Source organism: Puma concolor, chromosome B4, assembly GCF_028749965.1.
Source record: "Puma concolor isolate L17-30 chromosome B4, mPumCon1.1.hap2, whole genome shotgun sequence".
Taxonomy (NCBI): Eukaryota; Metazoa; Chordata; class Mammalia; order Carnivora; family Felidae; genus Puma; species Puma concolor.
This window is the reverse complement of record NC_141673.1, coordinates 19,678,115-19,704,749: the sequence shown is the minus strand read 5'-3', so window position 1 is coordinate 19,704,749 and position 26,635 is coordinate 19,678,115. Positions and strand designations below refer to the sequence as shown.

The 26,635-nt window shown below is 34.6% G+C and overlaps 1 protein-coding gene across 1 annotated transcript in view; it reads left to right on the top strand.

Moving 5' to 3' along the window:
• Nucleotides 1-26,635, top strand: part of PARPBP (PARP1 binding protein) — a 65,898-nt gene that overhangs the window by 15,715 nt on the left and 23,548 nt on the right. Inside the window, exons 3-6 of the mRNA XM_025926754.2 lie at nt 2,104-2,337; nt 8,753-8,860; nt 18,304-18,474; nt 19,559-19,713. Coding sequence (XP_025782539.2) covers nt 2,104-2,337; nt 8,753-8,860; nt 18,304-18,474; nt 19,559-19,713 — 668 coding nt within the window. The remainder of the gene's footprint in view (nt 1-2,103; nt 2,338-8,752; nt 8,861-18,303; nt 18,475-19,558; nt 19,714-26,635) is intronic.

Genomic DNA, 26,635 nt, shown 5'->3' with positions numbered 1-26,635 from the left:
TAGGCCTACTATCTTTTCTCTTTTGATAACAACAAAAATTCCAGGTAGTTACAAATTGTAAAGTTTATTTAAATTTTTGAATAATTATAAAAATAAGTTCAGTAAAATATACAAAGTGCAGTGCTCTGGAAAAATGTAACTCATTTTTTTCTCATTTTATTCTTAGGAAATACAATCTTTCTTATGTCCATTAGAGAATTAAAGCATTGACCATCTTGAACTTCCTTCAGATATTAGCCAGCTGGCATGTTTTCCTAGCAAAACATTTTCTGATTTGACCACAAGCTCTCTGAATCAGTTGTTACTGGTTTGAATAATAGAATATGCTGTCATGGTGGGCACCTGATCACAAAAACTGATATCTGGAGTACATTTTTATTTGGATTTAAAATGTTTTTACAATCCCAGTATAAACACTGTTAATCTAGTCAAAACCTTTTCTCACAAGATCAAGAGTTTGCATATTTGAACTAGTCATAGTCCACAGAATGAGAGTAAATTGTACATTTACATTAGGCATACGTTTAATTTATTTTTAATGTGAGGAATGCCATACCAAAATAGTTTTGGAATTTTTGAGATAAAACAATTTAGTTTTGAAACTCTAAATAACTGGATTTATTTAACTTAGATACATTTGGAAATTTAATTGTGTAATTTTTACGGGATTGGGAAGTGAGGTGTACAATTTTAGATTCAATGCTGAGAAATTACAAATCTGACTTACATTTGGGTTATGGATTCAAGGTTTGAGAGTTACTTTTTTTTTTTGTTTTTCATTGAATTAATTTCATGAAATATAATTAATTTTTATAATTTTGGTATAACAGGTCCCTCCAAGGATAGTAAGGGTAATTTTCTTAGTTGTTTCCATACAGATGAGTAAAAAGTTAATTATTTTAAGGCAGTTTGGACATATTGTCTTCAATTTGGATAGTAACTAGACAATGTGGCTTATTTTTATAAAAGAAATATAGATTTGAAAGAAATATAGATTTAATAGAAAGTACTGTATTATTTGGGTCTATTTGATTCTCATTAGTCTTCTTAGGCTAAAGATGATGTTACAATTTTAGTTCCAGTGAATTACAGTTTTATTTATATATCCACCCATCTTTCAGTACAATTAATGGAAAGATCTTGGTGTTATCAGAAACTACTAACATATTAAGGGTACTTAACTGTGAAAGGAGCAACACAATACATTTCACAAAATCACGTATGGATATTTAAAAATATTTGTTATTCATGTTGCTTTGGAAAGGAGTAGTTAGAATTTTTTACTGAATTAGGGCTGGCATATTTTGGAGGGCACCATTACTAATATCTGAGATTAATATTAAGTGGGAGCAGAATGCAATCAATTAAAAAAAAACAAACCTTCAGCTACTGGCATAACATATCATGTTGATATTGAAGAAGAGAAAAAGGACAATTTTGCCTGATTAGGAGCATCCAACAACTTATAGAAAGAAACCTTGGCTTTTTAGAACTTGTTTATAGTTTAGTGTGTCCATGAGCAGGGAAGAATCAAAATTCTCTGACCCAAGGTTTTTCAGCACTGATATTTTGTCTTCCCTGGAATAGTAATGAAAAAACCAAACCATGATTTTTAAAAATTTAGTTTTTATGATCATGTTTTAAGACTAACAGTTGGAATAGTGCGGTATGTGGTAATTCACCATGGCATTGACAGTTTTGAATAAGAGATTAAAAATACATTAGCTGAAAGAGCTGAAAGAAACTAAGTATTAATGGAATGAAATGTTTTCCCATTCGGTAGTACTTAAGTACAGATCTCTGCCCACCCATCCCCCGACTTTGGGTAGGAAAAATTCAGTGAAGAATAACTGTATATTTGCCAATTGTGTCATGCACAAACTTGCCATAGTAGTTTATATTTTTATAAAACCATCAAAATCTTTTTCTTTCATATCTGGTTTTAAAATTATTCCATAGTTAATTTGGATATTCTCTTCAAATCCACAATTCAATGTAGACTTATATAACAAAATTCAATTTGTACTTCCTATCTCAATTATAACTTAATGAATATTCTGGCACCCAACTTTATTTTTTTATTTTTGGCATTGTCTCTTTCAGCACAATGGAGAATTTACAGTTCCTCTCAGTGATGTCTTATTGACCTGGAAATTCTTCCTACATGAGAAGTTGAACTTACCAGTTGAAAATATGGAAGTGATTGACCATTATGAGGACATTAGGAGGACTTACGATGATTTCTTAAAGAATAGTAATATGTTAGATCTGATTGATGTTTATAAAAAATGTAGTGTTTTGATTTCTAATTGTGAAAATAATGCCAACATATCCCCTGTAAGTATTTTTTAAAATCTGTCTTAAATGAAAATTTGGCTAGATTTATTTTTATTTTAAATTATGTTATCAGCATTTATGGTAACTTGATAATGCTTTTGCTTTTCAGATCATGTTAGAAAATGGAAAATTTAGCTACCTGAAAGCTAGTTATTACTGGAAAGAAATATTTTGGTGGTAAATTTTGCTGAAATTCTGTTGTTATTTGGTTGAAATATAAGAACAGCTTTTTACTAGATCAAAAAATTTTAACAAAGTTATCAGTCCCAAATGTGTGATTTCTTTTTGAATTCATTTCAAGGATTGCTTTTCTATTTACTTACTTGGTTTAATGTGCATCTGTTCATTTTGGCATATGTTATATAAATGCTATGACTCGTTCTATGGATTAATAATATTATTTTAATTAGGTGGGATATTTTGTGAGGATAGTATAATGCAATAAACATGAAGTAATACACTATTCCTTTTTTTTTAAACATATACACATATTCATTGCTTTATTTTTTTATTGCATATAAATTTTAAAATTAATGGAATGTTACCCTTTGCAGTTTGGTTTTATCTACATTAGAATTGGTATCTAGTTTGTTTTAAAATGTTGAAATATATTTCTTTACCTTAACATCTACTGGGTACCAATAAAGTAGTAATTAAATAGTAATAACTAAATAATTGTAGATTTATTATATTTTCTAACCTGTTAAAATATTTTATAAATATTTCTGTCTGATACTTGGGAATGGTGTTTTGGCTGCTTGTAATAGAAACCTCTGCAATAGCAGTGGTTTAACGAAATGGAAGTGTATTTCACTCTTTTATAAAAGGTATCTAAAGGTAAGAATCTGGGACTGATGTGATAGCTCTGTGATTATCAGATACCTAGGACTTTTCTGTCATTCTGCTCTTCCATCTTGTTCCTACCCTCTGCCTTCAAGGTCCTTTGTGACAGCTGTTAGAGCTCCAGATCCCGTACTAGCATTCCTTGCATCAAGAAGTGGTAAGGGAGCACAGTATTCTCCTTTCCTTTTAAAGAGACATAGCTCTTTTGCTTCCGTGTCCTTGTCCAGAGCCTAGTCACATGGCCACACCAAGATGTTAGGGAAAATGTAGTCTTTTTTTCCTGCATAACATGCCAGAATAAAAACAAACTCTCTGTTACTGAGAAAGAAGGGGAGAGTGGACATTGGCAGGCAGTTTGCTGTCTTGGCCTCCCTGGGCTATAATGGAACCCTTTGTCCTGTTGTAACTTTCTAAGATGCACATGCATGTGTGTACATGCATACCCACACATACACACCCTTACTATGGTGAAGATATTGTGAGGGAAGATAGTTTGTTTTTTTTTTTTTTTTCCTCCTTACCTATATTTTATTTGCTTGTAGAGATGATTTTTGACTACTTTTCACATAGTTAATTTAATCAAACATTGTATTGGAACAACAAAGAAAATCTTCTGATAAGCCAATGAGAATATAATCTGCCTGAGGTTTTTGGGCACATTGTTTTCATCTTATCCTTTGCCCCTGTTTAAATCTTCTAATAAGCCTCTTCATTTAAGTGAATCACCTATAGTTTGAGATATATAAGTCTACATTGGAGGGAGTTCTGTGTCTCCAGATATCAACATGTTCTTCTGCAGGACATCAGGAGTAGAGTGCAAGCTGCTAAGATGATAGTATGTGAAGTTGAAAATTTTCTGCATTTAAAATGAAAGATTTGATCTCTGATACTTGTTTAGGAAAATTTCCAAAGAGGAAAAAGTGAGCAGGCAAACATATCCCTAGATTGATTCCTCAAAAATGCACTAAATATAACCCTAATTTATGCTAAAAGTGCCTTTAAAGATACATATGCTTATGTGTCTTCTTTGTTTTTTGTTTATTGTAACCTAAATAAGGCAGTAATTATGAGGAACTTAGATAAAGGTAAGACAGGGAAGTTCTGGGAACCTTATAACTTGAACAATGCCCCTTTCCTCTGTATTTCGTACATTATAATTCCTCTCCTAGGGAACATGGATGCAGGGCCTGTGGATATCTGGAGCATACAAGGCCTTGGATTCTAACTAGAGTTTAAGAAGAGACAATTGGTACAGAGTTTGCTTTCTCATGAATTAAGCAATTATCTGGGGGAAATCAGAGCCCTGGGCTGAAGAGAAGAAATGGTAGCTCTTGAGAAGAGCTTAGCAGCCCTCAGAAATCTGGGGACCTTCTGGGGAAGGTTAACAAACGCTCTCTGTGAGTGTGCCAGGATTCTCTGTCTCTGAGGAAGCCAAAACGTAGCTGAATGGATGGGTGTACTGTTGGTGATCCTTGAGAGACCACAAGAAGACTCTCCCTTGGCCTCAGCAGGTGACTGGCATCCTGTTTATTTCTCCACTGCTGCTTCATGAAGAGTAGAGACTATTTCAACTTCCGTTACTTGTAAAATTATCAACACTTGAAGTACCTCAGCATTCAAGGCTGAGCCCCAAAAAGCCAATGAGAAAAGCAATAGCCACCTAAGGAGTCCTAGCAGTTACAGAAAGAGGAGTTATCTGAGAACACACATGCTCGACAGAATAGAACTGCTAGTGGAGAGTGACAACTTAAATCCATAAAAATAGTAAGTACTCAAGGAAATTCAAGGATAAACCTAAACATGAGACTTTGTAGATGAAAAAAAAGAAGAAAAAAGTTTTCCCAATGCAACAGATGAACTCAGACACAAATTATTGTCCTGAAAGTCAAATTATTGTCCTGAAATAAATATTTAAAGTGCAGAGAGAAAAATCCGAAGTTCAAGAAATCGTGAAGGAAAAGTTAAGAAACTTGGAGGTTAGATCTAGAGGATTTAACATACAAATGATAGGAGTTCCAGAAGGAGATAAAAGAACAGATGCAGAAGAGGCCATGATTAAATATTTCTTGAAACTATATCTATTATAATAAATATTTCTTTGATTCTGCTAGTTAAGAGTGTTTATGAGGTTCCAGCCTGTAATCAAGAGAAAAGACACATACTTACACATGTCCTGGTAAAATTCCTGGACTCTTTAAGGGTAAAGATAAATATTATATATATATATATATTGTATATATATATATATATATATATATATATATATATATATAAAGATTTATATGTTTATAAAGATAAATATTATATATATATAATATATAAATATTATATATATATATATCTTTAAGGGTAAAGATAAATATTATAAGTTTCCTAGTGGAGAGAACAAGTTATTTAAAAAGAACAAAAATTGGGGCGCCTGAGTGGTGCAGTCGGTTAAGCGTCGGATTTCAGCCAGGTCATGATCTCGCGGTCCGTGAGTTTGAGCCCTGCATCAGGCTCTGGGCTGATGGCTCAGAGCCTGGAGCCTGTTTCCGATTCTGTGTCTCCCTCTCTCTCTGCCCCTCCCCCGTTCATGCTCTGTCTCTCTCTGACCCAAAAATAAACATTGAAAAAAAAAAAAAGAACAAAAATTAAATAGCATGTCTTGATCCTCAACAAGGTATCACTTACTAGCTAAGATAAAGGAAGGACTTGTGAGGCTATGGAAAAATTTAAAGAATGTCATCTTCATACTTCAAGTGAAGACTTTGCCTTTTCAAAGACCGTAATAATTAAACAGATGAATTGGAGCAGATACGTATCTAGAGGAAGATGGTAGTGAGCAACAAAACTTGGCGTGTATATGATAAGGGTGGACTGGTGATATGTGTGCTGAAATGGAAGGCTTACACTAAGGGAGATTCCGATATTAGTTTAGAATTAAAATGGCTAAATATTGTAGTTTGTTGGGAATAAGCAGGCATTACCACTTTTAAATAACAGTAGAGAAACGGGTCTGATTTGAGTACCAGAAAGGGAAGGTAACCATTAATGGAATGGAAAATATGGTTAATAAGAGGATAAAAGTAGAATGAATAACAACTTACCTACAAAGTAAAGGTATAAATCAATAAAATTAATAGCGTATCACAGAAAATACATTGTGATTTTTCTGCTTACTTCAGAAAGCTTTATGTCATATTATCTAGAGTCCTTGTCAAAGTTTTAAGTTTAGGAACCCTTTTGCACTCTTAAAAATTAATTAGGGGGTGCCTGGGTGGCTCAGTTGGTTTGATCTCTGTGCTGATGGCCCAGAGCCTGGAGTCTGCTTCAGATTCTGGGTCTTCCTCTCTCTCTGCCCGTTCCCTGCTCGTCCTCTGCCTGTCTGTCTCTCAAAAATGAATAAACATTAAAAAAATAATAATAAAATTAAAAAATATTAGGACTACAAGGAGATTTTGTTTATATGAGTTTTATCTGTTAATATTTATCAAAGATTAAAATTGAGATATGTTGAAAGTATCAGTTATTAAGATATTGATAATAAACCTATTACCTGTTTATGTGAATAGTATTAATAAATTTTTTAGGAATAGAAAATTGTGAGAATGTTTTACATAGTTTGTATTTATTATTTTTTACATTTTTAAAAAATATCCTTAATGTCATGTATGATAGAAAATAGCTGTTTCTCATGTCTACTGTCTGGTATGTTGTTTTGATTGAAGTATATCAAGAAAATTTGGATTCACATTGATACATAGTTGAAAAAGGGTGAACTTCCTGGGTCTCCTGAGTGGGTCTTAAGGACCTCAGGAGTCCACGGACCCTCCTCACTGAACTGATCTAGAATATTGTCATTTACATGTCATTAAACATGAATATGGCTTTATTTTTTAAAGTTTATTTCTTTTGAGAGAGAGAGCATGTGCAGAGGGCAGAGAGAGAGAGAGAGAGGGAGAGAGAATTCCAAGCAGGCTCTGCACTGTCAGTGCGAGGAGCCCAATGTGGGGCTTGAACTCATGAACCTGTGAGATCATGACTTGTGCTGAAATCAAGAGTCAGACACTTAACCGACTGAGCCACCTAGGCACCCCAACATGAACATAGTTTAAACCAGAGGGTAATATTATCCGATTCAAAAAATAACGTTGTATTTATGGAAGAATAAATCTTTGCTTTTAACATCTCTCCTGAAAACATAAGAACCACAAGTGTGAGGACTACCTTTATTCAAGATTTTTAAAATAGTAAATTCTTCTTAAAAAGACAAACCAAGAAACAAACTTAACTGTGGGAGACAAACCGATGCTTACCAGAGGGGAGGTGGGTGGGAGATGGGTGAAATAAGTGATAGGGAATAAGGAGTGCAGGTGAGATGCACATCGGGTGATGAATGGAAGTGTTGAATCACTATATTGTACACCTGAAACTAATATAACACTGTATGTTAACTATACTGGAATTACAATAAAAATGAAAAAAAAAGTAATCGTCAAACACAAATTCTCCCAAAACAATTTTTCTGTTTAAAGACAATGAACCTGAATTATTTCATAAGATCAATTTTTTAAATATTGAAAAGTTGCACTGTATGTTGTCACTGGTCATTAAAAGTTTCTGGCTAGCTAATATTTAGAAAATGGGTATCCAGGGCTACCTGGGTGGCTCAGTCGGTTGAGTGTCCAACGTCAGCTCAGGTCATTTTCTCCCAGTCTGAGTTGGAGCCCCATGTCGGGCTCTGTGCTGATGGCTTGGAGCCTGGAGCCTGCTTCAGATTCTGTGTCTCCCTCTCTCTCTGTCACTCCCCAGCTGGTGTTCTGTCTCAAAAAAAGAAAAAAAAAAAAAAAGAAAGAAAATAGGTATCTAAGTTGCCCTTTGTAGCAAAGGAGTAAAAGTCAAAACTTAAAAAAAATAAATAAATAAATAAATTTTTTTTTAGTGAGCTTAAATTTTGAAATTCAAGTTATGAACAACAAAATCCCACTTTGCCTTTTAAGAAGTATGTATTGGGGAGTTATTTTAGTTATAATTTTGCAACGGCTGAGAGGAAAGTGGTTTGCAATCTCTTTAGGCTTTGTTAATTCAGTTTATACCTTCCCTCCAAGTTTACTCATCAGGAATGAGGTGTGTGAATACCTACATAATCTTGGATCGCTTAGAACAAATATTAGGGAGATGTTGAGTACCATGGCACAGTGAAAGCAAATAACCATTTTTTTTTCATTGAAATTCTTACTTTGAAATATGCTGTTAGAACACTAGGTTTACTTTTGTATAATCCCCAAATGAAGCATTTATTGTGTGCCTTAGGTAAGCATTTTGTCTTTAATTTTCTTCTATAAAAATTAAAGGCTCAGATTAAATTTCCAAGGTTATCTTTTAACTCTAAACTTGTGAACTCTATGAGTACAGCCATTGGAAACAAGCGTTTTGTTAGAGAGTTTAATTCCATGTATACTTACTGTCAACAAAGATCAGGTAATAATACTGTATGCTGGGATATTAGTGACACTATGTAGAGCTCAATGTGAAGTATTTTTTATAGTTGGAAAAGCAGTTTATTATTAGCAACCTGTGTTTTGTACAGAGTCAACTACGGGATTTTCTGCTTGGAAGACAGTATGCAGTAGCTGCTGAAACTGATCTTTATGTACCGACATCACCAATGAGTAAACACAACCAGGATAATGAAAAGGTACTGATAAATTGTGAGTAAATTAAAAAGCAGGATATGATCCTCTTCAAATCACTATGAATGTGATTGTATGTTATTTTTTTTTAATCAAAAATGTTCTTTAATTTGCTTAAATAAAGCTGTATTTGCAAAGAGTAATACGTTAGAGACTGGCAAGAGCATAGCAGTCAGTTTCTTCCTGGTTTCCGGCCAGGATCACAGGCACTGTGCAAAAATAGGTTATCATTCTAAGTATCTGAAAAGTAGTTGGAAGATCTAGGTTGCCAGAGTTCTTTGAATCTTTGTATTTGGTAAATTTCACAATTATGGTTTTAAATGAGTGATTCTTGGGAGGATGTACAATGGAAAAATCTGTTCTGTCCCTTTTGCAGAATAACTGATGCATCACAAATCGTGATAATAGAGTTTGTTGAACAAACAAACCACAGTGAAGAAACCACGTTTGGTCTAATATAATTTACCTTTAGCTAAATATTATGCTAGGTACCTAATTGAATATAGTATCCCCTTACTAACCATGGAGTTATGTTTATGAAAGTACCTATGGTAAATAAAATCACCATTGACAAGATAAAAATTTAGAAGTATTGGAAAAAGCAGTAAAATTACATTCAACATATCTAAATCCATCTTCTTCAAGTTAATGTATTTGATGAATCACCTTCTCCATTTTTTAGGAAACATTGCTAAAGCAGATTCTCCCATAAGTCCCATGCGATACAGGTAGCCTTTAAGAAATATATTGACTGGGGCATCTGGGTGGCTCAGTCAATTGAGTGTCCAACTTCGACTTAGGTCATGATCTTGTGGTAAGTTCGAGCCCCCCGCATCAGGCTCTCTGCTGTCAGTGCAGAGATTGCTTCAGATCCTCTGTCTCCCTCCCTCTCTGACCGCCCTGCCAAAAAAATAAATAAATAATAAAACATTAAAAAAAAAAAAAGAAATATGTTTATCACTGCCCTCAAGTAAATACCTGTATACCTACTTCCTAGATTTACTAAGGTTCTTTATATTTGCATTTAATATTTTTTCTGGCTTATTTGAAGTTGTTTCTGGCATCATGACCCTTAATACCTAAAATTCTTTAGCATATTATTTCCTGAAAATAAAGGCATAACCATAATATCATTATCATCTGTAAGAAAACTTAAGTATTCCCTATTATCACTTACTGTCTTCCCAATTCCGATTTCTCCATTTGTTCCCCAAATGGTTTTATATCTCTTTTAATCTAGAATTCCCCTCTGTTTTTATGTTTTGTTTTGTTTCTGTTTTTGTTTTTTTTGTTTATCTGGTAAATTTCTCCTGGTATTGCTTATCTTGTTCTTCTATTGCCAGTAAACTGGAGGTTTCAGCTAAAAGCTTGCTTAGATTGAGGTTTAACATTTCATAGTACATGCTTCTTAACTGATGGTAAGTATCACATCAGGAGACACAGTTTCAAGTTGTCTCAAATTGCCAGATCTGTCTAGAAAAAAGATGTAGTTTTTCCTTTGCTATCAGCAAAGATCTATGGGGCAACACTATGTAAATAACCTGTTTCCCAACAATCTTTTGCACATGCATTGATGATCCTTGTCTGACTCCATTATTTCTTTAGTGTTTGCAGAACGGTGAATTTCTAACCCTGTCATGTCTTTACATTGATTAGCTGCCATTTTTCAGTAAAGAAGAACTTTATCTTATCAATTGAGATGAAGTATATAATTCCCTAAAAAAGGCAGGGTCACTACTTAATTCTTTCTATTTCATTACCAGCTTAGGAGTTGGGATAATAGTTATTTAAGATGCAAATTAGATTTTTTTCTATTTATCTTTCTCCTTTTTTATGTATTTATTACTATGTACTCATGACTTTTTATTTATTCAGAGTTTTAAAATCAATCACAGTCATTAATCCTTGATTCTAAAATGGTGGATTCCCTTCATGCTGGCTTCTGTGTCTTTTTTTTTTTTTTTTTTTTTTTTTTTTTTTTTTTTTTTTTACATTCCCTATTAGACTTCTGAGCACTTACTTTTTTTTTTTCTGGCACAAGAAAATATTCCAAGCCCATTTTTGAATGTTTTCTTCCCAGACATGATTCTATTTAGTGATTTGTAACTATTTTCTCTTGCTTGAAATTAATTTTTCACTTACATTGTTTTTCCCTCCTGTCCCAAATATTGATAAAATGTTTACCAAATACCTGGTCTTTTCTCATTGGTTCTTAAAGAGTACATTCATATATATCAAGAGACTAGATCACTTACAGATCTCTTTAATTTATGTTACAGGCTCTACAGGGAAAAAATAGTAATTGTTATTGTGCCTTTGAATGAATAGAAATGAACTAGTTTGTGTAAAATACCTACGTGTTTATAATTTTGGCTTACATATATAAAATGTTATATCTTAAAGGGATATTCATGAAAAAAGATCATAGTATATAGAAACTGATGAGTCTTCATTGCAAGCATATAGTTTTCTCATTTAAAAATACCATGATAGGGGCGCCTGGGTGGCGCAGTTGGTTAAGCGTCTGACTTCAGCCAGGTCACGATCTCGCGGTCCGGGAGTTCGAGCCCCGCGTCGGGCTCTGGGCTGATGGCTCAGAGCCTGGAGCCTGTTTCCGATTCTGTGTCTCCCTCTCTCTCTGCCCCTCCCCCGTTCATGCTCTGTCTCTCTCTGTCCCAAAAATAAATAAACATTGAAAAAAAAATTAAAAAAATAAAAAAATAAAAATACCATGATAGTGGCGCCTGGGTGGCTCAGTCAGTTGAGCATCCGACTTCGGTTCATGTCATGATCTCGCAGTCTGTGAGTTCAAGCCCTGCCTCAGGCTCTGTGCTGATAGCTCAGAGCCTGGAGCCTGCTTCGGATTCTGTGTCTCCCTCTCTCTCTGCCCCTTCCTTACTTGCACTCTGTCTCTCTCTGTCTCTCAAAAATAAATAAACATTAAAAAAAATTTTAAAAATACAACGATAGTTTCATTGGGTTAATCCTCTACTTTTATCTTTTGCCTCCTTGGATTGTTTTCCGAGAGTATTCTATCTAGTAGTTAGCTGATAGATTAGATTTTATGAGGACTATTAAAGTCACAGCCATCCTCTTAGCCATTTTGCATTTTACTTGCAGACTTCTAATTTTTCTTTTTGCAAAGTATTTTTGGAAGGCAATATATTTCTATTAAAATTCTAATGTGACTTTTTTGGGCTGAAGTCTTGCAAAGATATATTTTGATCACAAAATGTACCTTAACTAATGCCACGCCAGAGTCATTAAGTAGATGAATGGCATGAATTTGAGAAAAAATATTTTTGTTTCCTTATTTTATTTTATTTCATTTTTCCTAAGGTACTAAACTGCACTAGAAATTCTGAAGCAAGGAAGGGAAAAATGGAATAAAGGCCCAAAAAGAAAACCCTCAGTTAAATAAAAAATTCTACCAGTATGTTAGTTCTAGTTCAACTTTTTGTTGTTGTTGTTATATGTAAGAATTTATGTATTGGCAAAGAAAGTAAAAAATACCTGTATAAATTGTTAATCTCAATCTAGCAAAAGTAACTTTCAAATTGAGGTTGAATATCTGCATTTCAGTAATAATTAAGGGATAGGAAAAGAAGCTTGGACTTGCCAGAAAGCTTAAGTAAGATTGTTCAACTTCTAAACAAACATTGCAAATACTTTGTGGTATGGATTGAATCGGTTTATTAAACAAATAAACAGAACATTATCTTTATTTTTGGTATCTTGGTAAAAGCTTCAATCTTGTGGATTTTTTCAATTTAGGCCCTTGCTTCTGGACATCATAACTGTATTTATGTGGAATGCTTTTCCAGAGAGCCTCTTTAAAACACACTTGCAAATACAAGAGCAGGGAAACCATAACTGCCATGTTATATGACCATAATGATAGGGATAGATTTCCAATTGTAGCCATGAGTTAAAAGAAACACTCTAACTGTGAGGACTCCAAAATGTTTTTCCCTGATGTTTGCCTAGCATCACAGATCAGCAGGGCAGAATTTGCTAGCCTTAAAGAGCAAGTTGTAGATGTGGTTTGTACCCAATAAGGATCAAATCTATATATTGTTATATCCTCATTATTTTTGAACAGTAGAGGCACAGTGAGACAGGGATTGGATGAAATTAAATCTAGAAAGAGTAAAACAGTTTCTGATTACAGTGTGAATGTCACTTTTTCTCTGCTTTAATTTTTGACAAATGTGTTAGTCTTTTGAAATGTGAAGAGATAAGATAGAGGAGATTCATATGTTTTAGACAGACTATTACACTGTGAAATTAAAATGGAAACTTTTGTATTATAGATTCACATGAAGTATTATGATTTACACTGAAAATAAAAATAAAAGGACACTTGAAATATAAGCAGAAAACCATGTTGTGCTTTATGTTATAAAATTTTAGGATGGATCTCAAAGATGATTTTACCTTAGAGTTGTACCTTAGAGTGATTTTCTTTTTAAGGCAATGTAATAAAAATACATGAGTGCTTATTCGATCTCAAGTAAGATTTTATCAGTAGTTTTCGTTTTGTAATATCTAAAAGGGCCACATACATGTATTAAGTTTTTTTTTTTTTTTCCATTTATCATTGAACAAAAACTAATTGAGAACCTATTAACAAAATGGACTGATTACCTGCTCTAATGCCAGTCATTCTTTAAGGCCCTAAGGATATATCATTTGCTCTCCTGGAACTCATGTAGTAGAAAGATTAAGAAAACACACAATGTCAGAAAACGTTAAGGTCTATCAGGGAATTATAATTGGCTGATATGCAGAAATATTACAGGGTGGTAAGAAAGGGAGTACATGAATTGCTGTTTTATATGGGAAATCAGGGAAATGTTACCTGCAAAGGTAACATTTGTCTAATATTTTTAATATTTAAGAATAATCATAGTGTTAATAATCAAACTTTATTTAAAAAATCAATTTTGCTTAAATTTTGAGTCCATATTTAAGGTAATTTTTTCCTGTCCAATAAAGTTTTTTTAAAGTATTTTTTAAAGTTTATTTATTTAATTTGAGAGAAAGAGAGTGAGCAGGGGAGGGGCAGAAAGAGAGGGAGAGAGAGAATCCCAAGCAGGCTCTGTGCTGACCCACTGTGAGATCATGACCTGAGCTGAAATGAAGAGTCAGATGCTTAACTGACTGAACCAGTCAGGCACCCTCAATAAAGTTTTTTTAAATTGACCCTGACTGCCTACCATGTTTCAAAAATTGTTTTTCATATGATATTTAAATAATCCAAAAGCATGTTACCTTTAAAAGTGCTTTTAATATGTATATGAACTTGAGAGACTCTCTTAGTAATTGTCTATGACACTTCTTATTGATTTGTAATTTTTATTCCTACCTTTTAAAGCTTTCTTTTATGCTTCCTAATTTAAAATATGATTAAACAGAATATGGAGAAATTTTAATTTTAATTCAGAAAGTATTGGGGTATCTGGGTGGCTCAGTTGGTTAGGGATCCGACTTTGGCTCAGGTCATGATTTCATGGTTCGTGAGTTCAAGTCCCATGTTGGGCTGTGTGCTGACAGCTCAGAGTCTGGAGCCTGTTTCGGATTCTGTGTCTCCCTCTCTCTCTGCCCCTCCCTCACTCATGCTGTCTGTCTGTGTGTGTGTCTGTCTGTCTCTCTCAAAAATAAACATTAAAAACAAAAAGATTTAATTCAGAAAGTATTTTCTTAGTTACAGATGATAAATTATGGGATCTTTAGCTATGTTGTCAGTCTCTGAAGGGTTTAATGAATTTCATGTTTTGAGAGGGAATTGAGTTTAGAATTCGTGGAGTCCATTTTTCTAAGGGTATAGGCAAGGAGAAGATTTCAGGTAAATAGTGTGGGAGCAACATGTAAGAATTAGTTACAAACAAGATTCCAGAGCAAGAAGATGGGGTGGAAGCAGTTGAGAGGGTGATAAGAATTCCATAAAACTATTTTAATTTTGATGAAATCCAATTTATCGGTTTTTTTCTATTATAGATTATGCTTTTGGTGTCATGTCTAATAACTGCCTAATCCAAGTTACAAAGATTTTCTTTTATGTTTTCTTCTAAAACTTTTACAGTTTTATATTGTACATTTATTTATATCTGTGATCTGCTTTGAGTTAATTTTTACAAAAGGTGTGAGGTTTAGGTGGGGTTCATTTGTTTTGCATATAAATGATCAATTGCTTCTACACCAGTTATTGAAAAGACTGCCCTTTCTCTATGATTTCTTTTGCTCCTATGTCAAAAATCAAATGGCCATATGTATGTTAGGTCTATTTGTGGATGTGGTTCTGTTTCATTCATAAATACTATGTTATCTTGCTTATTGTAATTGTATAGTAATATTTAAGATAATTTCTCAGCATATTTAATATGTTGTTCCAGTGTCTTTGGCTTATTTTTTGATGGTCTATTAATCTTGTCATCATTCCCTAGTACGTAATGTGTCATTTTGCCCTGGTTACTTTTGAGATTTTTTTCTCATCTTTGGCTGTCAAAGTTTGATTATAATATGGGAGTGATTTTTTTTTTTTTCCTACTTGAGTAGCCACTTACATCTATAAATTAATGTTTTGTACCAAATTTGGGGTGCTTTTGGCCATAATTTCAAGTATTTTTTTTCCTGCTTCTTTCACTCTTCTGTAGGGATTCTAAGTATTTATATATTGATTTAATTAAATTATCCCACAGTGTTCGTTGGTTCTTTTCTCTTTTTTTTTCTTCCTTTGTTTTTCATATTTGGTAATTTCTATTTATATATTTGTAAGTTCACTGATACTTTCTTCCACTTTTTCCAAGTTGTTATTGAGCCCACTTGGCAAATTTTGGTTTTGTTATTGTACTTTTCATTTCTAGAATTTACTTTTTTTATAGTGTCCACTTTTCTGTTGTCATTTCCTCTGTTAATTCATTGATAACATTTTTTAAATTCACTGAACATATTTCATTTGAATTCTTTCAATGTATTTATAGCAAACACCTTGATGTTTTGTCTGCTAAATCTAACATCTAGGTCTACTTGGTGATAATTTCTATTGATTGCTTTTTATACTAAGAAGGGGTAACACTTTCTCTTTTTCTTTTTTTAAATTTTTAAATTTAATTAATTAATTTTTAAAATGTATTTATTTATTTTTGAGAGACAGAGAGAAACAGAGCACGAGCAGGGGAAGAGCAGAGAGAGAGGGAGACACAGAATTCGAAGTCAGGCTGCAGGCTCCAAGCTGTCACCACAGAGCCCGATGGGGCACTTGAACTCAAAAACCGTGAGATCGTGATCTGAGCCCAAGTTGGATGCTTAACCAACTGAGCCATCCAGGCGCACCCCCCCCCCTTTTTTTTAAACTGTCTAGTAATTTGTGAATGAAAACTGGACATTACAGATAATATTCTATAGTGATTCTGGGTTATATCATGTTCTTCTGAGGACAGTTGAGTTTTTGTTCTAGTAGGCAATTTACTTGCCTGGATTTCAACTTCATATTTTGTTTCCTCAGTATGCACCTTTTTGGATATCTATTATTATGGCTTCCCTTTGCTGTTTTTTTGGGTTGGCTTTTGTAGATCTTTCTTCTACCTGCCAAATTTGGCAGTCAGGCACAGTTTTGGGGAAGTATGGAGCTTATTCTCTCCATAGATTCCTTTTCCTAGGGTTTTTCCTGAATTTTCCAGTTCTGATAAGCTTTGGCTGTGTACATTTAACACTTCAAGCCTGTACACCTTCAGCTTTCTGCCACTTAAGCTATACACAGTTGAGGAATGCACTCAGTTTAGCAAACCTTCCAACTCATAGCTCTGGTTCCTCATAGCTCAGTCTTTCTTGAATATATTTTTTGAATATGTTTCTTTCTCATTTTGACTTGCATTTTTGATGGGCCTCCTGGAGTCTTCCCCATGCTTGTGTGGTTTCCCAGTCAGCTAGGGATTTTGACTCTTTATGCTCTCAATTTTTCCAAGATTTTCCCCTTTAAATGTCTAGCTGCTTTCCCAGCCCTGGATTCTAAGGACACCTTTATAGTCACTTCTACCTTCTGCAGCCGCCATAGTCATGAAATTTGGGCCAGTAATCCACGAACTTAATTCATACCCTTCTTATTGCAGTTCCATTAAAATTAAATATTCTTCCAGCTTCTGTCTACCCTCTGGACACTTCTCAGTGTCTTTAAATAGTATTTAAAATTTCTTACCATTTTATGTTTGTTATCTGTGAGGTTCACATGATCACTCACTTCAGTACTACAGGAAGTTTAGGGCCTTGAACAACCACAGACTTGCTATTCTTACCCTTCTTGTTGCAGTTCTTTTAAAATCAAGTTCTCCTCCAGCTAATGTCTGCTTTTTGGATCCTTTCCAGTGTCTTTTATTTATTTATTTTTATAAAAAATTTTTTTTTAATGTTTATTCTTGAGAGAGACAGAGCAAGAGCGGGGGAGGGCAGAGAGAGAGAGAGAGAGAGAGAGAGAGGGAGAGAGAGAGAGGGAGACAGAATCTGAAGCTGGCTGCAGGCTCTGAGCTGTCCGCACAGCTTGAACTCACAAACCATGAGATCATGACCTGAGCTGAAGTTGGACACTTAGCCAACTGAGCCACCCAGGCATCCCTCCGGTGTCTTTATGTAGTTATGTTTTTAAAAATTTACCTAATAAGTTATACTTATTTGTGGGAGTTCACACTATCACTTCCCCCATACTAGATAGAAGTTGCAAGGCCTTAAATAGCTATAAATAGCTAATTTTAAGAATAAGATCATTGAATACTCTGGTTTGTTGTTTGACTATAAAAGACAAATACAGTATATATGAAAGAACCAATATCCATATGAAATTATAGCAGATATTATTTATCTTGTGCTTAAACAGTCATAGCTCTGTTTTAGGCCAGTTAATGTCAATATCAACTACTTGTTATTTTTTTTTACATTTGCTTCTATCTCTTCATTGTAATACTTACTTGGTTATTTGGTATTGTCAAAACCAATATCTAATAATTTCCTCCAAAATTTAACCTTTTAACTTCAGCCTATATCTAGTCCTGTATGGGTAAAGGACCAAATAGTGCCAGTTGGCTCATTCCCTAAGCTTCGGGGGGCATCATTACTCCTTGTTATTTAGTGACAAATGTGTGCAGGGGAAAGAGATCCAGCCTTATCAGAAATGCAGACTTTGGACTTTATCTTTTTATATCATTTTTTAAGAGACATTTTCAACAATTATGATAGTTGTTATTTGCTCATAGATGCTCACTGGTGGCAAGTTGGTTTCACGATCAAGAATATGTTAATTGTCCAATTCAAACTTTTGTTTTATGGTAGTTCTCTTTTTTTCCCAAAGAGTTGAGTGAGATTGTTATTGAATGGTCATAAGTATTTTTACTGCATATAAGAAAAGATTATTGATTTAGAACAACCTCAATAAAGAAAATAATATTTTATTGTACAGGTGCAGTTACTAGCAAGGAAAATTATCTACTCATATTTAAGCCTGCTAGTGAATTCAAAGAATGACCTGGCTCTGGCTCATATTCTTAATATTCCTGATAGAGGACTTGGACGAGAAGCCTTCACTGATTTGAAACATGCTGCTCAAGAGAAAAAGATGTCGATCTTTTTGGTATGGACATATTACATTTTCAAGATGTTTTAAAAGACTGTTATGAACAGTGGATACCTGTACCGTAATATAGACTTCTTATGATAAAACAGGTTTTAAACTGTGAATATATGTTCTTCCTTTGTATTTGAAAATCTGTGGTATTATCACCATATTCTTCAAATTTGACAAGGGAGAATATCTCTAAAACAGTGTTTTCCTACGTGTGTTTTATAGAGTGGTAGCCCTGTTAAATTCTCCTTGAGTAAATACATCCAAAGGAAAAAGTCCTTGTTAAATGCTCCTTGAATAAATGTGTCCAAGGGCAAAAAGTTTGGAAATAGTATATACCTTTATTGGATGTTTATATATCAAAAGCTCTGAGAGGTCCTACCATTAAGAAATATGCTTAAATTAACCATGTTGTTTAATCTATTGTTTTCTAAGTTATTTAACCTTGGAACTTTCTTCCAAATTACTGAAATTTCATAGAATTTGTCTTAGTATACACTTTGGAAAATACAGCTTTAGAACATTTCATCTTTGATGGAGATGCTCTTAAGTATAGCCATCATATACATAATTTTGTCATTGTAGAGGTAAGGCCTTTTGAACTACACATGATGAAATAATCCTAAAATGTGAAAACTAGATAGGACGTAGTGATTATTTAGTCTAAGTGTTTAAAGTAAGATAAGGCTTGGAAGAGTTGAATTAATTGCCCACCCTTGAATAAATCAACACAGTTGATACTTAAAAACCCTTTGATCCATATAAAAACTCCAGTTTAATCTATACAAGAATATATTTCTACACTAATATTTTATAGTCAGTGATATTCTCTTATGAATATATTCTTACTCTCTTAGTTTTCTAACTTGGCTCCCCAGTCTCCACTTGCATTGCCATCACCCCTGCTGCATGAATTTTGCATGGCATCTGTTTCTTTAATTATTTGCTTCTGAATCAAAGTGGCATGAATTGTAAAAAGTGCTTACTTTACCTCTATACCCAGAAATAATATAAATGCACCCAGCTTCATAAAGTTTTATTTTTAACTTACTAAATCATTAAACATAACTAAATCATTTGTTTTAATTCATAGGTGGCCACATCATTTATTAGGACACTAGAGCTTGGAGGGAAAGGATATGCACCATCACCATCTGATCCTTTAAGGGCACATGTAAAAGGATTGTCTAATTTTATTAACTTCATTGACAAATTAGATGAGGTTCTTGGAGAAATACCAAATCCAAGGTAACGACTTTTCATAAATTACAAATGTTTGTTACTAATCTAGCTTTTTTTTTTTTTTTTTTTAAATTTTTTTTTTCAACGTTTATTTATTTTTGGGACAGAGAGAGACAGAGCATGAACGGGGGAGGGGCAGAGAGAGAGGGAGACACAGAATCGGAAACAGGCTCCAGGCTCTGAGCCATCCGCCCAGAGCCCGACGCGGGGCTTGAACTCACGGACCGCGAGATCGTGACCTGGCTGAAGTCGGACGCTTAACCGACTGCGCCACCCAGGCGCCCCACTAATCTAGCTTTAAAACTTATAGAATCAGAGGTAGATTTGAATATAGGAGCTATTGAAATGACCAAAGATCAAACCAAACAGTAGGGAGAAGAAACAAAATATCTAGATGAATAAATTATAACCTCATGACCTATCCCTCTAGTTTCTGCCCATCTTTGATTCTAAAATTTTTGCCAAAGTCAAATGGCATGTTCAATTAAATTTGACTATAGAAGAGGGATTTCTGTTTGTCTTTTTCTGGAGTAAATAGATTTTTGAGGACTGGACATGACTGAATAGATCATTTCTTTAAAGTTTTTATTTAGCAATAAAGGAAACTTATGCCCGGAATGAGTAAGGAAATTGATAGAGATATGATGAAATCTATATTCTACTTCCTGCTACTATTTTTTCCTTTTCTTGGGTGTAAATCTTTAGTTTATCTGGAATTTGTTTTTATATTATATTGGAAGTAAGATCTTCGTATCTGATAGACTCCTATTTATAATATATGCATCTTGGATGATAAGTAATTTTGAGAGTAATTTGGTGGGGAACAGAAGTGTATTGTATATGTTAGCAATCATGGTAGATCACTGTCAATTTGGTTGGTATGCTTTCGCATTGTACTAATAAAAAGAGCTGGTATTTATTCAACACTTTTTATGTGTCAGGCATTGTATTAAGCTCTTTGTGGGGGTTATCATTTGATCATCACAGCAGCCTTACATTATGGGTACTGTATACACATCCAGTTTAGAGAGGAAGAAACTGAAGCACTGGGACTAAGTAATTTAACTCAGTCACATTGTTATTTAAGTAGCAGAGCTGGGATCTGAACTCAGTTCTGAACCTGGAACCCATTCTTTTAATCACTATATCTTATTTCATGAAACTTTTCATTGTAAGATTCCAAGAAGAATTTTTTTCTTAGGATTTTATTCTGAATTACATCCTTCTGTCTTCTTTGTGGATATCCATTCCAAGGAAGTAAATTTGGAAGAGGTTTTTTGAATATGACTTATAGTCAATTATAGTGACAAATTCTGAACTTTCAAATATATTGGCTGGCTGTTTCTTCTGAGATCACAGATAATTTAAAAAAACATTTTTAGCAAAGCAAATATAGGTGTATTTTGTTAAAGTCAAGTGGCATTATGGACTTACAGTAAAATAGTCCTCTACAGATGAATTGACTTATGTTTTTTTGTTTTTAGATTTACCTCATTTAAATGAAATTTTTATTCAGCTATTTGTGGATTTTTTCAGTTTTAGACAGTATTAACTTCCTATGCCAACCTCCCAGCCCCCCTTTTCTGTCTTCTCCCTTCTGTTAGGCACACAGATACACACAGACTTCGTTCATCCTTCATATCTAGTTATACTACAATTTCAGCTTAAGTTATGTTTTAGAATTTTTTTATTATGACTCTGTAAATACTGCCTACACCTAAGCTATGTGATATGCTGTGATTATACTTCCTTTCTTGTATAGATTTTTTTTTTTTAACGTTTATTTATTTTTGAGACCAAGAGAGAGAGAGAGCATGAACGGGGGAGGGTCAGAGAGAGAGAGGGAGACACAGAATCTGAAACAGGTTCCAGGCTCTGAGCTGTCAGCACAGAGCCCGACACGGGGCTCGAACTCATGGACCGCGGGATCATGACCTGAGCCGAAGTCCGCCGCTCAACCGACTGAGCCATCCAGGCGCCCCTGTTTTTTTTTCTACAGTTAATAATTATCTACTTTTTTCTATTGCTTGACTTCCTATTTTATTATAGATTCTTTATCAAGCTTTCCAATAAAACTATACAATTTCTTCTTATTAGACCTAATAATAAGGTTATCTATAAGTTCTGGGTTTTGCCCTTGAAGACATTCCTTTTGGAGAATGCACTATCTTCTTCATTCAGTTTGTACTTTTGCTTGTTAGGCCTGTTTCACAGTGGTAACTGTGAAGTTTCATTACCTTATGAATTTTCTTTGCCTCTGCCTTGTTTTCTGAATCTCATGACTTTATTGATTTATTTAAAAAAATTTTTTTTACATTTTTTTATTTTTGATAGAGACAGAGCACAAGTGGGGGAGGGGCAGAGAGAGAAGGAGTCACAGAATCCGAAGTAGGCTTCAGGCTCCGAGCTGTCAGCGCAGAGCCCTACACGGGGCAAACTCACAAACCGCGAGATCACTACCTGAGACGAAGTCGTAAGCTCAACCGATTGAGCCACCCAAGCGCCCCATGACTTTATTTTTAATTGGTAGACCCCTTATTGGTGTACATGGCTTTCTGAGAAAAACAGGAGACAAATATTTTTATTGTATTCTCTCATTTGATTGAATGTGATCTTATATCATGTTTTATTTATCTAAAAGTATTATATTTTTAAGATTATTTTTATCTGCTTCCTGGATTGTCTTTGTTGTTATCTAAGTTGAATGTTTTCTTTTTTGTTTGTTTTGCAATCTTTCATGTTAGAGGTATTCCTAAAATGTATGGTGATTCTGAACAGCCCTTCCATCATATTTCAGAATGAGACTCTATAAAGCTGATTAGTAGTTCTGTACAGTGGATTTCATTATAGCCTGGCATCCAGTTAGTTCCTTTGTTGGGGATTCTCCCAATGTCGGTAACTATAGGTTTTTTCTTTGGAACTTACCCCAGAATTTACACAGTGGCATCCTTTAGTCTCCTTCAGAAAGCTGTAAGTCTAGCTAGTCTAGTAATATTCTGGGATTTGAAGTCGCATAGGAGCTGATGCTCAGTCTCCCAGTTCAGTCTGTTGACTTTTACTCAGTCTCTCTGTTTTCAGTTCCCATTGCCTTGCGGTCTAGAGCTCATCTGGCTTACTTTCTTCAGAGTGATCTTGCTTTCCATGCTGAGGGGAGGGAAGTGCACTGGCCTGACTGCTCAGAATAGGAGAAGAGATTGAGGCATCAAGTGTTCTGATGAAGACTGTCAACCAGTCCTTATTTGCAGCCCCTTTATCATAGTCTTCAGTATTGAATTCAATATCTGAGAACTTGTGGAGTTGCTTCTTATTGGAATCTCTTTTAGCAGTTACATATGTTTTAGCTTTCTTTGTTCTGAGTAGTCAGCTACCACATGTCCGTCTGCTTTTCATCTTTCCATCCTTTCATTGTATGTCTCTGCTGTCATCCGCTATTGTCTCCTCTTCCATTCTTTTTCTTCGTGGATTTAAAACACTTGCATTTCTGTCATTTCTCTGCAGCTTTAGGAGGGAGCAGATATAAATGTGTACATTCAGTCCACTGTAGTTTGTTATAATTGCATTCCCTTTGGAGGAATGTCTGGTTTGGATAAATTATCTACAGGACAAAAGTACATTTTAGAGGCATCTAGGATGAGGCATCTTAAATTCTTTAACTTACCAGTGAGTTATTGTGGATATCCTGTCTTGTCACAGTGAGTAATTCACTCTGTGTTCTTGTGAAGACACTGAAGAAGTAGGTGTCCAAGTAGTGGGTATATTCATGTGGGTGTCTAAATAGTGCCCTAAGCGATCTTTATTTCTTATTTATGGTGACATTTGTGTATACTAAGTATATATTCATTTCATAATTGTAAAGAATTATTAAAAGCTAAAACCATATATCCTATTTATGCAATAGGAGGATGTACAGAGGAAAGGACAATTGCCTTATTTGTGGGAGGCAGGGATAAAGGGTCAGGAATACTTACCTGGGTGGCTGTTACAGTTCAGCTTAATCTTAAAGTATGGACTTGAAGGAGTTAGACGGACATGGAGAATGGGTGTGATATGAAGCCCAGATGGGGAGAAGGGAGGATATTTTCTACAGTGGGGATAATATGAGTAGCCTATTGGGACATTGTTTCATTGGTTATTCATTTTGTCTTATAATTTCAACTTCTACTAGGTACTTTCGCCACAGTCCATAAAGATTATAAGAAAAAACAACAAACGATCTTCTGTGTTTTTGTCAATTCCTTCTCCTTCCTTTTATTTTTTTGATTTTTTTTAAATCAATTTTTTCTAATGTTTATTTTTGAGACAGAGGGAGACAGAGCGCAAGTGGGGGAGGGGCAGAGAGAGAGAGGGAGAAACAGGCTCCAGGCTCCTAGCTATCACCACAGAGCCCGATGCAGGGCTTGAACTCACAAACTGCAAGATCATGATCTGCACTGAAGTCGGATGCTTAACTGACTGAGCCACCCAGACGCCCCTCTCCTTCCTTTTATAACTGAGATTTTTAAAAAAAAATTTTTTTTTTAACATTTATTTATTTTGGGGTCAGAGAGAGACAGAGCATGAACAGGGGAGGGGCAGAGAGAGAGGGAGACACAGAATCGGAAGCAGGCTCCAAGCTCCGAGCCATCAGCCCAGGGCCCGACGCGGGGTTCGAACTCACGAACCGTGAGATCGTGACCTGAGCTGAAGTCGGATGCTCAACTGACTGAGCCACCCAGGCGCCCCTATAACTGAGATTCTTGGGGAAAAAAATGCTGTCCTTTATTCCATTTCCCAATTCTAATTATTTAATATGTATTCCTCACCAGACTGTAAACTCTGTGAGGGTTTTGTTGATTTTCTTCACTAATATCCCTTAGAGTTAACATGGTTTCTGGCACAGAGTAGACACTCAATATCTATTTACTTGTCTGTACTTAACTGACTCACAATCATTCACTGTTCCACTCTATTGAAGCTATTCTGCCAAAGATCACTTGTGATCAGGTTGGTATGGTCTTTTTGGACTCTGAACGTCCTTAAATTTGATCATTTTCTCTGTTAGAACCCTTTTCCCCATACTTCTGAGATTTCATTCTCTTATTTTCCATCTACTCCTATAAATTCTATATCTATAAATTCTAAATCTATATTTCGGTGGGATCCAAAGCTCTTTCCTGAGTTTCAAAAATACATCTTTGTCTATAGGTTGTGACCTCAAAGGCAACTAAAACTTAACATGTCCCAAACTAAGTCTTCATCTTTCCTGCAAACTTTTTTCTCTTTCTAAAGTGCCCCAGCTTTTTGAAGCCTCTCTTTCTCAAGCTACCTAAGCAGAAATCTGGAACATATCTTAAACTCCTTTTTTCTCCTTTCTCTATCCCTTCTGCCACCAAGATCCATCAATTTTTCTTACTTAACGTTTTTGATATTCTTTCTTCTCATCTCTATTCCTGTAGCTACTATCTTATATTTCCATTTTGTATGGAAAGTCTGTTTTCAGACTTTTATCCTTTCTTGCCTGAACTTCTTCACTTCTCTCTGAGTTGTTCTTTTTCCTCCAGTTTTGAGTTGCCCCATTCTGCTGCCCTCACTACTGCCAGTGGTCTTTCTGAAACAACGAATGTTACTCCCATGATTAAAATTCTTCAATGATTCATATTAGGTACAGGATAAGACTCCAGAAACCTCAGTATGATATACAAATTCTAAATGCTCTAACTCCTACCTGCATCTTTCTCTAGCCTGTCTCTCAACCTTAAAACTTAGAGATAAAAATGTACTTAACTCTTGTAACTGAATAGAATAGGGGGGAGGTAGTAGGGAAACACAGTAATCTTTGAATCAAAGGGAGGATGGCAAACAGACAGGGAAGAAATGAAAGAATCAATTCCTACACTTCCCTCCCCATTGCCAACTTTTCATCAGGCCATCTTAGCTATAATTTGGTTGTATTTCTACATTTTGCCAGTAGGTGCCACCATAAAATGCATATACTTTCCTGAAAAATATCTTAAATTAGGGGTTTCAGGTTACATAAATTAGTTCTCTATTGTTCCAATATTTAATGGAAACAAATTCCAATTTGTTTAATGGAAGCAAATTCCAATATGTATTTCAAATTTATGACACAACTTTTAAATGTGTACTTGAGTTATACTTATTGGACTATTATTCATTTATAGAATGTTAAATCTAGTTGAAATTTTCTGGTCCAAAATTCTAATGTTACATTTTTTATCATTTAAAAATATTCTAGAAGCACTTTTGATATATCTTATGTAGCACTTTTAATCATATTTAAATTTTAAAAATGTGTTTTAGCAAATAGCTTTCTAATTCTTGGAGATAGTAGAGGAAAGCCAATCCATACAGTAAAGTAAGAATATTCAATAAATACACTAAAGTATAACCATCCATTTGTGTTTTGCTGCTTATTGTTCTCCTTCATTCACAATATTTTGTTACACCTTGGCGATTTAATTGTTTTCCCTCACTAGTTTTATTTTTCTCTTTCTGCCCCAGGGCTTTAATTTGATACATTTGGTAGTCAGTAGGTACAGTTTACCTCTTTTTCACCTAAATTCTTCCTTTTTTTTTTTTTTAAGTTTATTTATTTATCTTAGAGAGAGAGAGAGAGAGAGAGACAGAAAGTGTGAATGAGGTGGGACAAACAGGGAGAGAGAGAGAGAATCCCAAACAGGCTCCACATCATCAATCCAGAGTCCAATGTGGGATTTGAACTCACGAACCGTGAGATCATGATCTGGGCTGAAGTTGGATGCTTAACCAACCGAGCTACCCAGGTACCCCTAAATTCTTCTATTGATGTTTTTCCAGAGTATTCATAATGTATCTTCTGGGATGCCTTCGTGAAATACTCTTTCTTCCCTTACCTCCCCACTTGAACTCCCTTTATACCTTTAGTATCTCACTTTCTCATGTGGTTAAT